The sequence below is a fragment of the Halichoerus grypus genome, chromosome 1 (assembly GCF_964656455.1).
Source record: "Halichoerus grypus chromosome 1, mHalGry1.hap1.1, whole genome shotgun sequence".
Lineage (NCBI taxonomy): Eukaryota > Metazoa > Chordata > Mammalia > Carnivora > Phocidae > Halichoerus > Halichoerus grypus.
Window position 1 is genome coordinate 187158829 of NC_135712.1, and position 17049 is coordinate 187175877.

The 17049-nt window shown below is 42.7% G+C and overlaps 1 protein-coding gene across 8 annotated transcripts in view; it reads left to right on the forward strand.

The window, feature by feature from the left end:
• The window catches only part of CADPS (calcium dependent secretion activator), a 466596-nt gene that overhangs the window by 410293 nt on the left and 39254 nt on the right, over positions 1–17049 (forward strand). For all 8 annotated transcript variants that reach the window (XM_078076428.1, XM_078076421.1, XM_078076426.1 and 5 more), the window contains one exon: positions 10855–10887. In XM_078076428.1, the coding sequence (XP_077932554.1) occupies positions 10855–10887 (33 nt within the window). The remainder of the gene's footprint in view (positions 1–10854; positions 10888–17049) is intronic.

Below are 17049 nucleotides of genomic sequence, written 5' to 3' on the forward strand. Positions count from 1 at the left end.
CCCTCTTCCCGTTACGGTTGTATCAATATTGTCATTCCTCTCTTGGCATCTTGATTACTTTAAATTATACCCATCCACCTTGAATTCTTGCTTCATCCACATGATGAGGCTGTTGACACCAATGCCCTTTTCCTTCTCCTGCTTCCTCCTCCAACCGATCTCTTGTTCTAAGATGGGAATTGGATGGCACAGCTCTTCATTCTTAACATTTTAAAATGTAAGAACCTGTATTTATGAATGTCTCTTGAGTCTACCAGCACTGCCCAGTAGAACTTTCTGCAGTGGGGGAAGTATTCTGTATCCAAACTGGTTGATACAGCAGCCACTGGACACGTGTGGCTCCTTAGCACTTGAAATGTGGGCTAGTTACAACTGAAAAGTTGAATTTTTAATTGTATTTTGTTTTCATTCATTTAAATGTAAATAGCCACATGGAGCTATTGGATCATGCAGGGCCAGACCAAGCTTAATATACAAGTCTGATTACAGAGAACAACTTGATTTTTTCAGCAAAAATAGTGATAATAGCAGACACATATTTCTTATTTCCCATGCCCTGAGAACTGATCTGCCAACTCAGTTAATAACCCAACAACTCTGTGAAGAGTAGTAGTATTCCCATTTGATAGATGAAGAATGTGAGGCATGGAAAAGTCAAGGAACTTGCCTAGTAAGTGGTAGAGCTAGAATCTGGCCCCGTGCGATCCAACGCAAAGCCTGCACTCTGAACCAGCTCCCTATCCTGCCTCTGCTCCCCTCTGGAAGCTCTTACATCTTTTTTCAGATTTTCTAATCTGCTGATCAATGATGTAGGTGCAGCTTCTCCCATGTTCCTGGCCTGAACAATGCTTATCATGGAGCTATATGCATTTAGATGTCAAGCCTGCTGATTCCATTTCTGCCACACACAAAAAAAAAACAGAATGAAAACTGGAAGCCGAGGAAGGATGTGGGCAAATGTGGGGACTCAGGGCAAGTTCACAGAGGGGCTCGCTCCCCAGTCACAGGAAGGTTGTTCCTTTGGCCTGCTCCTTCCAGCAAGACCAGTATAGCAACTAGGAGGTACTGTGAAGTTTTGCCGCACCTTTTTATTACGTCCCTTTGTATGTATTGTCTTTGTGAATCCTCACCATAGCCCAAAGAGGTGCAGAGGAAGAGGGCTGCAACTAGAGGGTGCTGGGAATATTAAATTGGATGGTTCATGAACAACACAGAAAACAGTGCCTGGCACAGGGTAGATACTCAGCACGTGCTGCCTATTGTAATCCTTTTATCTCTTTGCCAAGTCTACTCATGGGGCCATGCTATGCTGTCTGGTACCTGTGGGAATGGTCTTTATTTATCTCAAATGCTTTTTGTTTTCCCTGTTACTATATTTTTCCTGGAGCCTCATGTCCAGAGCTCTTATGAATACTAAAATATTAATAAACCTCTTGTTTTAGTACGAGAGCATTTATAACTTTTTCAAGGTGTGGGAAGTGCTTCTATCCCACATTCTTCCTAGAGCTAACCTGCCTCATACACCATCTGAGAGTCACAAACATTTTTTTTTTCTAATTCTGGAAGGAATCAGGAGAAAACACTCAGTCTGGCACCCTATTATAATAGATAAGGACCTGAGGCTAGACATGTAGCTAAGATCCATCAACTAGCTAATGGACAAATGAAGATTAGACATAATTTTGTGATTCTCTTCCCACCCCCACTCCATGGTCTCTCAATCATATTATAGCCCAGAGGTCAGAAAACTTCTGGAAAGGACTAGAGAGTAAACATTTTTGACTTTACAGGGCACACAGTCTCTCAACCTCTGTGCTTTGTTGTAAATGAGTGGGTGTGGTTGTATTCCAATAAAACTTTATTTATGGACATTGAAATGTCAATTTCCCATAATTTTCACATGTCAGGAAATACTTATTCTTCTTCTGATTTTCTTTCAACCACTTAAAAATGTGCAGACCATTCTTAACTCATGGGCCATGCAAAAACAAACAACAGGCTAGGTTTGGCCCACAATCCATAGTCTGCCAACTTTTGTCTAGTCTATAAGCTATGGAGAGGAACACACTTGGCACAGTCAACTCCCAGCTAAGCACAAGTGAAGTAAACACTAGTAATAATAATAACTAATGATCATTGAGCTCTTACTGTGTACCAGGCATTGTGTGGAGCACTTGACATATTAACGTGTTCAACCTCAGAAGAACCCCCTGAAGATGATAGTTTTTATCCTCATTTTGCAGATCAGGTTATAGAAGCTGTGGAAGGTTGAATAACTTTTCCCAAGGTCATTTAACTGATAAGTGATGGAGCATAATCAAACCAAGATCTGTATGACCCAAAGCTTCTACACCTTCCACAAAGTATGCTCTCCTTTTCCCAGATCCCAGGTGGTCAGTAGGTCAGAAGTGGTTTTAGAATGACACATCCTTTTCAGAACATCAACAACTTGGTGTAATGAAAGGACTCTGCACTTTATAACCCAACTGGGCTTGTACTCCAGTTGCACCAGTTACTGGTTGACCTCTTGAAAACTGCTTACCCTTGCTGAGCCTCAGCATCCTTCTATGAAGCAGGAATGGTGAAATGAGCCATCCCAGGCTCTACAGTGATGACTAATTGAGCTAATTATACATAAGTGCTCAATACTTATGTGCTCAACAAAGATCATTGAGGATCAGGTGAAAATCAGGTCAGTCATTAATGTTTTTATAGCCAGGAGGCCCAGGAATACCCAAATCCTGTCCTTGACCATTAGGGACCTTCCGACAGCATCCTCCAGGGAAATACAGGCAATGGATAAAGGTAGGGGAATATGAGGTAAAGGAACACCTTATTAAGTGTTGGTTGACTACTGCTGCATAAAAACTATGGCGGAATTAGTGGCCTAAAAGAATCATTTTGTTTTGCTCACAATTTTGTGAGTCAGGAATCTGGGAAGAGCTCAGCGAGGAGATTCTTTGGTTCATGTGGCTCTGACTGGGGTCACTCTCTGGGCCACATTCAGCAGGTGGCCGGGCTGGGCTGGGGCTGGATGGCTGATAATTTGATGTGTCTTCATGTGGCTTCTTTTGACCTATATGGGGTCTCATCCTGCTGATCTTTTCCACGTGGCTTGGGCTTCTTACAGCATGGTAGTCTCGGGGTACTCACACGTACACGGCCGCTGGCTTGCAAAAGCAGGGAAGCGGAAGCTGCCAGCCCTTCTCACGACTTGGCTGGAAACTGGCATGGCCTCATCTCCATCATGTTCTGTGGGTCAGAGCAGTCATAGGCCAGCCCAGACTCAAGTGAGATGGAGGAATAAACCCCACTTTTCAATGAGGGAATGGCATGCCCATACAGGGAGCAAAATCATTGATGACAAGCTTCTTTGGAAACAGGCTCCCACATTGTGACCGGGGCTTTGGGTCCATATTCCAATGCAGAGCACTCTGCAGAGTCACTCTGGTCTCTAGGGATCTCTTTCTAAGAGGCAGACATAGAATAAAAAAGAGAGTCCAGGCTCAAAGCCAGCAAAAGAGAGAAGACAGCTGGGCCTCTTATTGCAAGGTAGGTCACACACTGTAACCTGAAGCACTTCAGTGTGCAGATACATAGCTAGCCCAGAAACAGCCCAGACGGTGCCCTGGAACCTGACCCGTCAAATCAGCCCCTTTGTAGGTGGCAGGAAAAGAGAATGTAAAATTAATAGCCAACGTTTATTGAACACATACTACGTGCCAGGCCCTGTGCAAAGGTTATTTACATACATTAACTCGTTTAATCCTTAACATGCACTAAAGGAATCAATAGAAATCAAATGCTTAGCATAGTGCCCTGCATATGTTAAACACTTTTAAAAACTGTCTTTTTTTTAATTAATGATTCATACAACCACCCTATGAGGAGTTATTGTTGTCACTATTTTCAAATGGGGAAGCTAATGTTTAGAGAAGTTAATTCCCTAGCCCACAACTCACCGGTAATAGAACTAGATGCCAGCCTCAGTGTCGGACTCGTCCCCCTGCCTCCCCCCGCCCTTACCCCTGCACTATACTGCCCACGCGGCGTGGGAACAAGAGACCCTTTCAGCCCTTCCCACAGAAGCAACAAATACCAGTTCCCTTTGCCCACACTTTTTTTCAATGTGCCTTTAAGACTGTTGTAACTTAAAAACCAACTGCAAGAAAATACTAGAAACCTCTACCCTGGGTACTAAGAGTGCCACACCCAGAAGTTCATTCATTCAACAAATTTGTACTGAGCCCCTGCTCTATTATCACGCAGTGTAGGCACTGAGGAGAGAGAGAGAAGTTCTTACTTTTCATAGACACGGGGATGGTAATAGATGATAAAATTCAACATAAGAGAGATGATTATTTTTTAAAGATTTATTTATTTGAGCAATTGAGGGGAGGGGCAGAGGGAGAAGGAGAGAATCTCAAGCAAACTCCCCACTGAGCATGGAGCCCATAGTGGGGCTCATCCCACAACCCACCACATCATGACATGAGCCAAAACCAAGAGTCCAACCCTCAACTGACTGAGCCACCTAGGCACCCCTAGAGATGATTATTTTATGCAAGATGGTGGCCCTACATAACATTTTTACATGCTGAACTGCCTCACCTTGCAAAAAAATAGTAGTAATCCAGATCTCTGGGATCGCCTGGGTTCGAGAAATGGAGAAAGGCACAAAACAGCAAAAGGATCCTTGCAACAGAAATCTCAAAAGCCAAATGTCGAAGTAAATGTTGCTAGCCCCTTGAGGCAGTGGTGTGGCTGGCAGTTTCTAGGCAAGGGCAGAGAAATCAGCTCCACGCTCTTGTGAAGTCAAACAAGCCAGGGTGGCATCACCTCATGCAGAGAATAAGTCGCTTCCTTGGTTGGTGTTTTCTTAAGCGACCGTGGGGAGAAAGGAGAGCTCGGGCAGTCAGTAATGCAGTGGTATCTGTTCAGACTTCTTTTTTCTTCCATCTTTGAGTCTTACCCACCAGATTTCTCTTTGCAAAAAGGGCCTAATCCACTTCTTTTTTTTTTTTTTTTTTTGTCTGTGCATTGATTTAATAGTATCAAACCCTGAGGTCCTCGTGGTCTGCACCTGGGTTGCTTTTTCCCCTAATGAAGCAAGAGAAGTGGTTTAAGCCCCCACCGTGCTCCCTATCAAAGCTACACAATGATTAACTCAGGTCCCCTTATTAGGACCAGGCAGAAGAAAATCCCTTAGTCATCAGCATTGTGAAAATCCCGGGATGGTGAGTGTTCAATGAAAAGATTACCTTGGGCACCTGAAAAATAATGGAAGAGCTCAATAGAGAAACCATTAAGCCTGTCCACACACACTAAGTCAGGTGGAGGGTCGAGGTAATTAGCTGGGACATTGAGGCCAGAGAAACTGTTTTGGACCTTCTGCCCTGACTGAGTCAGTGCAGACAATTATTCAAATCCCTCCTACATTTTTCCCGGAGAAGCCATTTTAGGTTGTGTCTACACACACACACACACACACACGCAAAACAAGAGTTAAATAAGACTGGTCAATAAAAGTGGTTTATATTTGTTTGTTTTTAACTGAATAATAGGCAGCTTAGGGGATGGGAGGTCCAACGCTTTAACTTCTTAGCTGCATAACTTTAAGCCAAGTCTCTTCATCTCTTTTAGCCTCAGTTTCTTCAACTATAAAATGGAATAATTAATAGGTTGTTATGAGGATTAAATATAGCAAATGCAGTATTCCTGACTCATTGCCTGGCAAGACATAAGCACTCAGAAATGTTACTTAGAGTTACTAGTTGTTGGATGGACATGAGTCATTCTGTGTTTGGAGAGATTGTGCACTTAGACATCATCTAAGAAAGGGGTCAGGAATCATGGAGCAAGTGCCTTTATCTATAGCCCCTGATGTGGTGCCTTGTACATAATAAGTGTTCTTTGCTTCAGGCATGTGAGAACATGAACAAGTTGTTCACTGACAGTTTGTCTCCCTCCCATCATCCTTGGTCTCCCTCAGGTTCTTCTACCTTGTGTGTCCTCTTCTGACGTCCTTTCCCAGAACTGGGAAAGTCTGGGAGGTAGGGGGCATGGGGGCGGGTGCCCATGGGTACTGCTACAGAAAGGGTATTCTTTGTCCCATCAGTGGGATGGTCAGAATGCAAGGATTTCAGGAAATGACATGTGGCTGAAGTCACAGTTCTTGCCTTTCCCTTAGGGCAGTTGAGTGCCAACTTAGAAAATGTGCCAGACCGGGTATCTGACCAGGTATCTGGGGTAAACTCCTTCCTCTCCCCCTTATCTCCTGCACCCCAGAGCACATGGCTTGGTCCCAAAGAGCAGGAGGTACGTGTGATTGAATATAACTGAGCACCCTGGCCCGGGGAACTGCCCTATTACTCATGCCTAAACTCAGCCATCCTGAATTAAGCAACCCATCTTTGCCGTTTGCCTCAAGGTTTTGAGGGTGAGTCTCTAGTATACAAGATGTTCAGTGAATTGGCAGAAAGCATACCAGACCGAGAACCAGCTCAGATACCTGCTGATAATGTGGGGAGATTCCAGCATCCTTTTTATGCCAAGAAATTGCCCATGGGCTAGAGGTGAGAAGTGAAACTGTCACCACCATTACCAGGACAAGGAGCATGCACTTCATCTACACCAATAAGCCAATATTTCCAGTAACCACGAAGAAAAGATACCTTAAGTAGCTTTTACCCTGTGCCAGCACTGTTCTACACACTTAGATGGATTATCTCATTCAATCCTTGCAGTATCCCTTTGAGTGATATTATGATCATCCCATTTACAGAGAAGGCTCAGAGAGGTTCAGTAACTTGCTCAAGGTCACCAAGCTAGAAAATGGTAAAGCCAGACTTCTAACCCCACCAATCCCACCAATCCTGAGCTCATCTTTTTAGCTACTTCACTAGGAAGATTTCTTTTAAAGTTAAAAAAGAAAAGAAAATAGCACACACGTACACATACACACACACACACACTTTTGAGAACCACTGATGGGAAAACATACATAATGACAAAATTCTATAATATAGGTAGTACCTTTAAAGAAATGTGTTTTATTCATTAAAATAACATCTATATACAGTGGGAAAGCATCTTGCATAGACCGTAAGGCCTGTTATTTGATCTAGAGGCAGGGTCTGGTGTGCACTTGAATTTTTCTGACCCTTGGCAATAATTCCGAAGCCCTCATGGGTTGGGAGGATCTGGTCCTTCCTCTCAGAATATAGCTGGCAAAAACACACCCCCGGGACACTGAAAATAAATGTGATGTTTAAAGGCAACAGTGTTGATGGTAGGCAGGAATGGGTTCGGGAACCAGAGCTCTGGTGCTGGCTTTGCCGGTTTATTCACTCTGCTGTATCTCAATGTCTACTATAAAAAGAGAGAACTGATGGAATCTTCTCGCCTCTTAAGGAGACTAGAGTCAGAAGAGGAAGCAGCCTTGGAGGTAACCTGTCACACAGGGAAGGGAAGGCTCACATCCAGAACAGCCCACATAGCTCCTGCTTGAGCTCCTCAACCATCAGAGATGACCAGTGCCTGGATGGACGGAGAGAGCTGTTTAAACCGTCTCCTGGGGCCCTTCATTCTACTCATCCATCCTGATTCCATTCTCTAGAGCCACCATGAAAAAGTTCAGTCTTTCCACATGGAAGCTGCTTAATTAATGCCACACAAGCCCTTCCTTTTCTAGGCAAGATATCTCTGCTTTCGCTTTCCTTATAAGAAGACGCTCCTGGAGCCTAGTCAACCTCCTTCTTAAAGTGCAGTGGCCAGAACCAAAAGGGACACACCACATTTTTCTAAATAATCATAGGACCACAATTTACTCTGAGCTATTTGTTCCTGTTACTATGGGATGGGAGGAAGATCAATAAGACAGAGTATAAGTCAACAGTTATCCAGGGAGAAACCGAAGGTTGCTGCATGTAGTCGAATGTATGGTTTTCATTCATGGCATAGAGCTTGCCTGATCTTCCCAAACTGCCTTGAAAGGGATAGAACTTGACTGGTGTCATTCTCTGAATTGAAACTGCATGTTAGTGGTAAATGGAGAGTAGGCGTGTTTAAAGGTTGATCATTTCAGCTGTAGCAAAACTCTTACCAACTGCCAAGCACCGACTCCACAGAGCAAAGGAGGCAGTTTCTAGTTGAGAAGAATTATTTTGTCGGCACCTGCCCCAACGACTGATGCTTGAATTCCTCCTGTACATTTCTACCATGGGGGAAGAGGTCAGGAGTTCCAAAGGAAAAATTGGAGCTCAGGAGACCACATTTGAGTCCTGCCTTCTCTGCCTTCTGGCCTAGATCATGAGCAAATGCTTTCTTAAATTCTGTGGGTTTTAGTGTTCTCAGTTGTAAATAGATATGCTTCATAGCCCCCATTTTGCAGGGTGGCTTAAAGAAGAAACTGTACATGAATCTGCTTTGCAAAGCAAAAAACATCATATAAATGTTAGATATTATTGTGAGGGAGACTTAAAGGAAAGCCACCTTCTTGCCCAAACTAAATTCTGCATCTGGAATGGACAGGAAAGATTTGGTGTTGGGGATCATTTAGTAGAAATGTTAATTGTGTGAAATCTGGAAAGCTTTCCTGATCCCTTTAATGGCCCAAAGTGGGCCTTCTTTCACCCACCAGCCTTTGCAAGAGGTCAGCTTTCAGAATGTTGCCTTTCACACTGACTCACGCAATGGCTTCTCAATCTGGCCATTCCCCTGCTTATTCCTCAACCAACCCAGTCACTTGCTTTCTCTGCTTCCTTCCTTCTGCCCATTTTTCCTGAGTGCCCTTTCTAAGCCAGGTACCAAGTGAGTCACTGGGGAGACAGCTGTGAGCAAGACATGACATTCTGTGGGAGACAGACATTGCACAAAATTACTGAATTACAGTTGCAATCAGTCCTGCGTGTAGGGGTCTAAAAGAATCTATAACAGGAGAATCTAGGAATTACGTTGGGTGCTGGTGATGATTCCAGATGTTTGGATGCATTGCCCTCTCGATAATTAACTATTCGATGTGTGTGGTCAGCCTTTTAAAGTTCATGAAGCACTTTCTCATATGCTTTTTTCACTAGGTCAGGCTCTCAGCCCTGCAAAGTACACAGAATTACACCCCATTCTGGAAACCAAGGCTGTGGAACTTGATGTGATTATCTCAGGGTCAACTAGTTCTGCCACTTATAGAATTTTGGACTCTTAATCCTGGGCTCTTGCCCCCCCCCCCCCGCCTTTGGCTCACTGGCTTCTCTCCCTTGGGAGTTGGTATCGTGAAAAGTAGCTTTGAAAAAAAGAGCAATAAGGGGAAATGCTCCCCTGGATACTTTCCTGGGAGACATGTGGGTAGAAGCTGTGATTCCTGATATCAGACTCAGCCAAATGGCAAGAAGCAGCCTACCTGTGATGTGAAAGATGTCCTAACTGCTTGATGTGCTTCGCAGTCTGTGTGGTTTCCAATAAGACTAAAAACCCTCTCAGACCCCAAATGTAGCCCATTGATCTCACCTGTGCCTGAAGGAACATGACCTGAGTCCAAATGAAACACACAGAATATCAAACATACTCCCATAGGTTTTATTCCTCAAAGCCAGCTGTGCATTGACTTCTCCCAGCACACAGAGCCCACCCACATTTGCTTTTGAATCGCTCATCTTAGCTACCATTTGTTTCATGCCTATTCTGTCCCAGAACTTTGTGTACATTCACCTTCAGATCACCCAGCTGAAATAGGTATCTACTAGTAGCATTTTGCCCATGAGGTAACTGAGTCTCAGAGAGATGAAGTAGCTTGCCCAAGGTCACGCAGCCTGTAAGTCATAGAGCTTGGATTTGAACCCAGATCTGACTCCAAATTCCCATGCTCTCAAACAGTATACCACACTCTCTCCCCAAAACCTGAAAATAAATTTCATAACCACTTCCTGCACTTTCCATCTGGGGTTTTTAGTATTTAAAACCAGGAGACAGGCACTTGGGTGGCTCAGTCGGTTAAGCATCTGACTTCCACTCAGGTCATGGTTTCGGGGTCCTGGAATCGAGCCCCACATCGGGCTTCCTGCTCAGTGGGGAGTCTGCTTCTCCCTCTGCCCTCCCCCTGCTCATGTGCTTGTGCTCTCTCTCTCTCAAATAAATAAATAAAATCTTTTTAAAAAGCAAACCAGAAGACACAAGAGCAGCCTTGGGACGGGCTTTAAAAGGCTCTGGTACCCTCTCAACCCCACCCACAGATACCTATCCCCCTCTGGGTTAAGGGTGCCCACCCACCACATCCCCTCCTCTTGCAGACACTTTACTGAAACTCAAGGATTCCATTAGGACAAATGTGCGACCAAATGACAAAAAGACCCCAGGTACAAGAAATCACAGGAGCCTTAGGTGCTTTTCTAGACTAGCAAGCCCTCACTAATCAATTTTGGTTTAGCTAGAGTCACTTTTCTTCTTTTTAAAGGGACAGAGAAAATACAAAACTCCCACACCAGCCACAGGATCCCAATCAGTAAATATTTGCTTAGTTTCTTTTCTTTTCTTTCTCCCTCTCTCTTTCCCTCTCTCTCTTTCCCTCCCTCCCTCCCTCCCTTCCTTCCTTCTTCCTTCCTTCCTTCCTTCCCCCTCCCTTTCACCTCCCTTCCTTCCCTTTGTCCCTCTTCCTCTCTTTTCTCTCTTTCTCTCCAAAGCAGTGCTATGGCATGGGGAAGAAAATAGCCATCACATTTCATTTTTTAGTACCTTTCTGTGTTTCCTGGTCAGCTCCGGGTACCAGTGTATTGTGTTAACTGATGATGACAGACAGCACGGAGCTGTGGACAATGAAGCATAAACACCAGCCTCACTTCTGCCCTCTTCTTTCCTCCTTAGGTGAAGGCAGCTTCCAAATATGTGGATGTACCTGTGAGTATTCGAAAATTGTTTTTGTGGGGTTTTTTTTTGCTTTCATGAGAAATTTAATGGTGCTGTTTTCATTAGTTGCTGCTAAATTGCATATTCCTGACTTGAATCGTCAGAAAGAGAGAAACCAAGAATATTTCATGGTAAAACTTTTTTCAGATGAGGAGAGGGTATGGTTTCTTTCATCAAGAAGAGAGGTCCTATTTGAGGGTAAACCCGGTTGCCTTTCATTTCATTTTCCTTGGTTTTTCTGGTACAGTTCATTTCTGTTATCATCCTGCCCACCTCCCCTCTGTGTGCACACCTTGGCAGTAGCCGGGAGCTAGAAATTTGCACAAGGGTACCAGTATTTTTTTTTAAACAAATAAATTCTGAATTTGTTCATTTTGGGGTCAATTCTGCAATTGTTTTAAGGAAACCTTGCAAAACTGCTTATAATCAGTGCAGACCTCATTAATGAAGAGAGCTCTCAAAGTTCACAGATAAAGCACTTGTGGTTGCCCAAAATTTACATTTAAATTGAGGTTAAGTACTACACATGAATACTGGAGTGTGGGATTACCTGTGATAAGTCAGGATACATTTATAGACAGACTTTGCCCTGCCTATTAGCAAAATAAAATTGGAGAGATTTAAATATATTCCAATAAAGGGGAAAAGAAAATGATTCTGTTTCTCCATTTCTAACAAAAGAGGTGTGAGTCTATTATAAAATATTAAATTTAGAGAGCTTATCTCAACAGCCACCAAGGGTCTTGAACTGAACGTTTCTCATTCTGAACGTGGTTAAGTACCCTCCTTGTTCAAATACTTATTTGTTAAAATTTGTTTTTTTCTAAAAGGATTTATATTAACATTTAAATTCATTTCCCCAGGAAGCTAAGTGTGTAATGGTTTATTGGCTTATTTCTCAAAGGATGGCAAAATGGAAAATTGGAGTGAATTTAGCATTAGCATATATTTTGTTTGTTTAATGAAAGAATGTACAATCAATAATTATGCTTTGAATTTATATAATACTTCTCATCGAGGGACCTCTGACTCCTTTACCTAGATAGTCTTTATAATGGAGAAGAGAAAAAGCTCTCACATAACTGCAGCAAGGAGAGGCGTTAAGTAATTTTTCTCAAGCCCCAAAGTATAAACTTCCAGTTCACAGGGAGCAAACTACTCAAATTCTCTGGGCCTGTTTCCCCATCCTTAAAATAGAGGTAATAATACCCAAGCCACAGGTTTGCTGTGCGGATTAAATGGCACGCATATATGGGACTCTCAGCACCATACCTGGCCCTCACTAAACATTTCAGCACCAGAGGGCCCGTGGGCAGGGGGAAGGGGGTGCCCACACTACATTGCACGGTGGCGGGGAGGAGTAGGGAGGGAGGATGAATTTGCTGACGGTAGCCCTGACCTGCACTGGTCTTCAGCAGTAATAGAAATTGAAATCCTAGTCTCCCAACCCAAAGATCTGGTGGCTGAGGTTGTTTTCTATAGGCCTGCAGGTGGAGGGGAGATCTCACCAATGAGGTTTGAACAGGTGCCCTGTAAGCAAGATCCAAATATCAGGAGAAACTTGATCTGGCAATCATTGCTATCAACTGACATTATTGGGGAGGGCCAGTTATTTGGGGGAAGTCAGAAAAAGTCAAATATCAGCAATTTCATGTGGATCGACCTTATTCCTACAAACCAGTTTTAGATTCACTGTAAAGATAAGAAAAAAAATGGACTCTACATCTACGGGAAAGGGAACAAAAATGCATTAGCAGAGTTTTCACCCTCTAGGGAGACAGAAGAAAATGATGTGGCATGTTCCAATATGTGGTACATTTACTGCTGTTGATATATAATAATCATAATTGCAATTGTAAACCAAACCCCAAAAAGCATTCACTGCATGCTAGGCGCTGTTCTAAGCATGTTACATTGAATCTCTACAACAGCCTCACTTTAAAGATGAGGAAACAGAGGCACAGCATTTTTAACTTGCTCAGGGTCCCACAGTTGGTAAGTGGTAGAGCTGAGAGTTAAACCAGTCCCCTTAAACACGATGCCATCTGCAAGATGATTTTAGTTAGTGCATAGACAAACCTCTTTCTTAGGATAATTGAGTAATTATCTAATGAGTATTAGAAAAAATGTGGTTAGCACATCAAACCCATGATTTCACCAATTATTATGGCTAAGGACAAAGGTAAACTTTAAAATTAAGTTAACACCTTTTTATACCAAATAATATTATAGTGAGAATATTGTTTTAGTAAATAAACAATTTTATAGAAAAATAATAGTATGTAATACACATATGTACTATATGTACCTTGTTTACATCTGGTAAATAACAGTAATCATTTATTTCTCAAAACAACCGTAGTGGGGGAGCAGAGAGTACCAGCTTCACAGGTGAGGAAATTGAGGCACAGGGAAGTTAATAGCATGCCCAAGGTCACCTGGCTAGTAAGTCGGAGAGCGAGGATTTAAGTGACAGCAGTTTGGCCATGGGAAACCTGCTAGCGCGACCTTCCAAGAGTCACTGTGTGCTCTTTCCAACGCTGCTTTCAGGCAGGGCACGTTGGTAGCTCAAACTCCGCCATGGAGGGAATATTTACACCCTGGAAATCGGCAGGTACTACACATCAAGGTTTGTTGTTTTGTTCTGTTTTGTTATTTCTGTTTTCTGTTTTGAAGAGCCATCTTCCCAGCACACCAGCGACTCGCACCTCTTAAATCAGTGGTCCTCAAACCAGAATGGGCAGCGTTAATACTTGTTTTTTGATTCGTTTTTGTTTTTGTCTTTTTTAAATAGAGATTTCCAGCCTCTTGCGTCCAGAGATTCTACTTCAGTAGTTCTGGGGGGGAGCTTGGAAATCCCTTTCTAGAGAGCTGATCTATAGCGCAAGTTTGGGAACCAGGGGACTAATTCAGTGAGTCTGGACCTTGGCTACATCTTGGAAACACCTGGGGAGCTTTGACAAGTATGAGTGCCAGGTTGCCTGCCAAATTAAAACAATCTCTGGAGTGTGGGGTCTCGGAGTTAGTATTGTTTAATGCTCCCCAGGTCCTTCTCATTTGCAGCCAGGTTTAACAACCATGGATAAAATCCTCTCCCGAGTTGTTTCTGGCTCTGAAGTCTATAAGTTCATCTGTGTTGCCCTGTGAGGTTTTTGGCACACGGCTTATTGGTGTAGTTCCTTGTGGGGACTAGTTGTTAGTTACATTAGAGATTTGTCTCTTAATTATCCACACTACTGGAAAGAAGTGCTGTTACCATTCATTCAAAACACTGCATAATCCCCAAAGCCTATCTCTTTGTCTTAGAGGTAGTATTTGACCCTTTGGTACACATAGCAGATTTGCATTTCTAATTAAGGCTTGCTTAGGTGACTGAAAATGTAAATTTGTTTTCAAGCTCAGAAGTACCTGGTAGGGCCAAGCTAGGATTAAAATGCCCTATTTGTCCTAAGCCACAGAGTGGCTTCTTCACAAATGATATCTGCCACACGTGGATGGAGTTAACTATAGAGAGCCTTCTTTCTTTGTGTTGTACGTTTGCTAAAATCCACATCCTATCCCATCAGCCTGTCGAAGCCACATTTAAAAATAAACAGTGTGAGGTACTAAACATCGTCACCCAAAGTTTTTTCTCCACTGTGTTCAGAGAGCAATATGATGTAAAGCCTAATGTATCTAATAACATCAGCTGTTTAGCCGAGAATATTTTCCATCTATAACTGCAGGTTAGCTTGTTTGGCTGGGAACAGTCTGTATTTTCACCATTTTGTTTGGAAGTCTACCTGGACTTCATTACACACCCTTCTCTGCTTCGTAAATACAGAACCGACTGTACTTGAACCTTTCCTCAATGACAGAGGATCACCACGGTGACTCTGTCTTTCCCCAGTGGCCACCTAGTGACCCGCTACCCACAGGGGAATTGGGGCAGCTTGCCTCTGCCCTTGAGAGTCCCAGATCCCCATGGTTGGGGAGTCTACGGGTCTGGTGCTGCCGTTTGCTTGGGGCAGCAGGAAAAGTGATATAGCGCTCTGTTATCAACATACCTGTTTCAGACAATTACCCTCTTCCCCCTTCCTGGTCCACCAAAAGAGGGGAAGCAAACTTGTTAGATTTGGATATAAAGCCTGTGAGAAAGGAAGAAGATTGTGAGAGGAGGCCTAGGGACTTTATTACGAGAAAACCACATACATTGGCATGCAGAGACTTCGTCATCTTTATTTTGATGTTGGTTTCTCTGAAGCCCCTTTTTTCTTCTTGGTTCCAAAGTAGATTCCAAAGGTAGGTAAGGCTATGAAGTGATACAATATTGTGGGGCAGGGTGGGGATGGGAATCATAGTGGCTCATGTTTGTATAGCAATTTATAGCTTTTAAGGCATTTTGACATACGTTATTTTAACTGATGATCATAACAATCCCTGAAGGTAAGTAGGAGAGCCATTATTAATCCCATTTTACACATGGTGTAACTAGGACCAGGGAGAAATTTAAATGATTTTTGCAAGTTCCAGTTGGTAGGGGAATCTAATAAAAATCCATGTAGTGGGACCGAAGAGCTAACAGAAAAGAGGTGGGAAATGGACTTATTCATTCATGGGTTTGTGCATTCAGCGCATATTTACTGAGCACCTACTATGTGCCAGGCATCATTCTGTGTGCTAAGGATACACTAGAAAATAGATCAAGTAGAGCCCTTATATTTGTGGAGTCATGTTCTAATGAGAGAAGACAGACAAATAAGCAAATATATAGTACAGTGTCAGATATTGTTACGCATGATGAAGAAAAATAAAGGAGTCAAATGGTAGCGAACCATGGAAATATTTAACTACGTAGGTGAGATGAACCACACTGACTTTTTTAAATCAGTTTTTAAAACTTAAATGCCCCTTTGACGATAGTAAATTTTGCGGGAAGAGAAGGAGTGGTGAATATAACCATTATTGTAGGTTACTAACGTTGCAGGTTACTGATAGGTCTGCTGAATTGAGCTTTGAATCTTAGCTCTAAGACGGCTGCATGTGTCCAGGAAAAGGCCATAAGTGCCTCAAGAATCACCAGGGAAGAAATGGAAACAGTACTAATAAGTTTCTCAAGTCCGCCCAGGTAGGGGTCCCCTTCCCTGCTGAGAATGCCCTTTGATGTGCGGCTGCCAAGGGAGAGGAGGCGTGGGGGGGCCAGTTTAGAACTGATATCTATCACTTACATCTCATTGGAGAACCTCTGTTGTTTCGTATCATAAAGCTGCAACAATTATAGGACCATTACGGAACCTGCTCAATCCATTCGCTGAAAATTGCTTGAAAGTGTAACAGTTGACTACTGTGGCTTTGGATTGTCCTCATTGTTTTTCAAATTAATACCTTGTCATTGTTTCAGCAGGTGTTAAGAAATGTTACTAGCATCCCAGGGGCCAAGCATTGGCCCTTTCCTTGATAATTGTTTGCTTTGTATCACCAAAAAAAAAAAAAAAAAAATACAGTCCTACTGTTTCCAAACCTTCCTCATTTTCACCCTGGAAATTACACAGAAGTGTTAACTAACTTCAATTTGCAGTGCCTGACAGTCACGTCTTGTAGAGAAATGATACTTTGTGATCTAAGGTAAATCACAGTAATGAAAACTAATCTTGTTTAGTTATTAGCAAACATACATGTCTACTGTGGAAATTTAAGGGGTTTGTGGCAGCTCTCCTGATGACCCATATTACAGTGTTTTAATAGGTTTCTTTGGAGATAACTTTGATTACGACATCTCAAGCAGTGTGCATTCCGAGTCCCTTTTATTATTATTATTATTATTATTATTTTGTTACAATAAATTATTTCCTAACTCTGGAAGAACCACCTGCTTATCTTTCCAGAAAATCTAATTTATTTAAAAATCAAATCTTTCATCTTCCTCCCCACTTCCCACTTTTTAAAATTTTTGGACCCTAAGGCTGCACTGGGAAGGAAGCAAAGACAAATCAATGGTTGAACATCTCCTCTGAGTAAACTGATTAGGAAATATTCACTACATGCTCAGGTTAAAGAATTCCTCCCACCGGCCCTCCCCTCCCCCGCCACGGCCCAAAATGTGGCTTTGGTAAGATGGAGTGTACACTGAAATATAGTTTCTTTACTTAGCATTTTCTCAATTTTTTAAAGAGG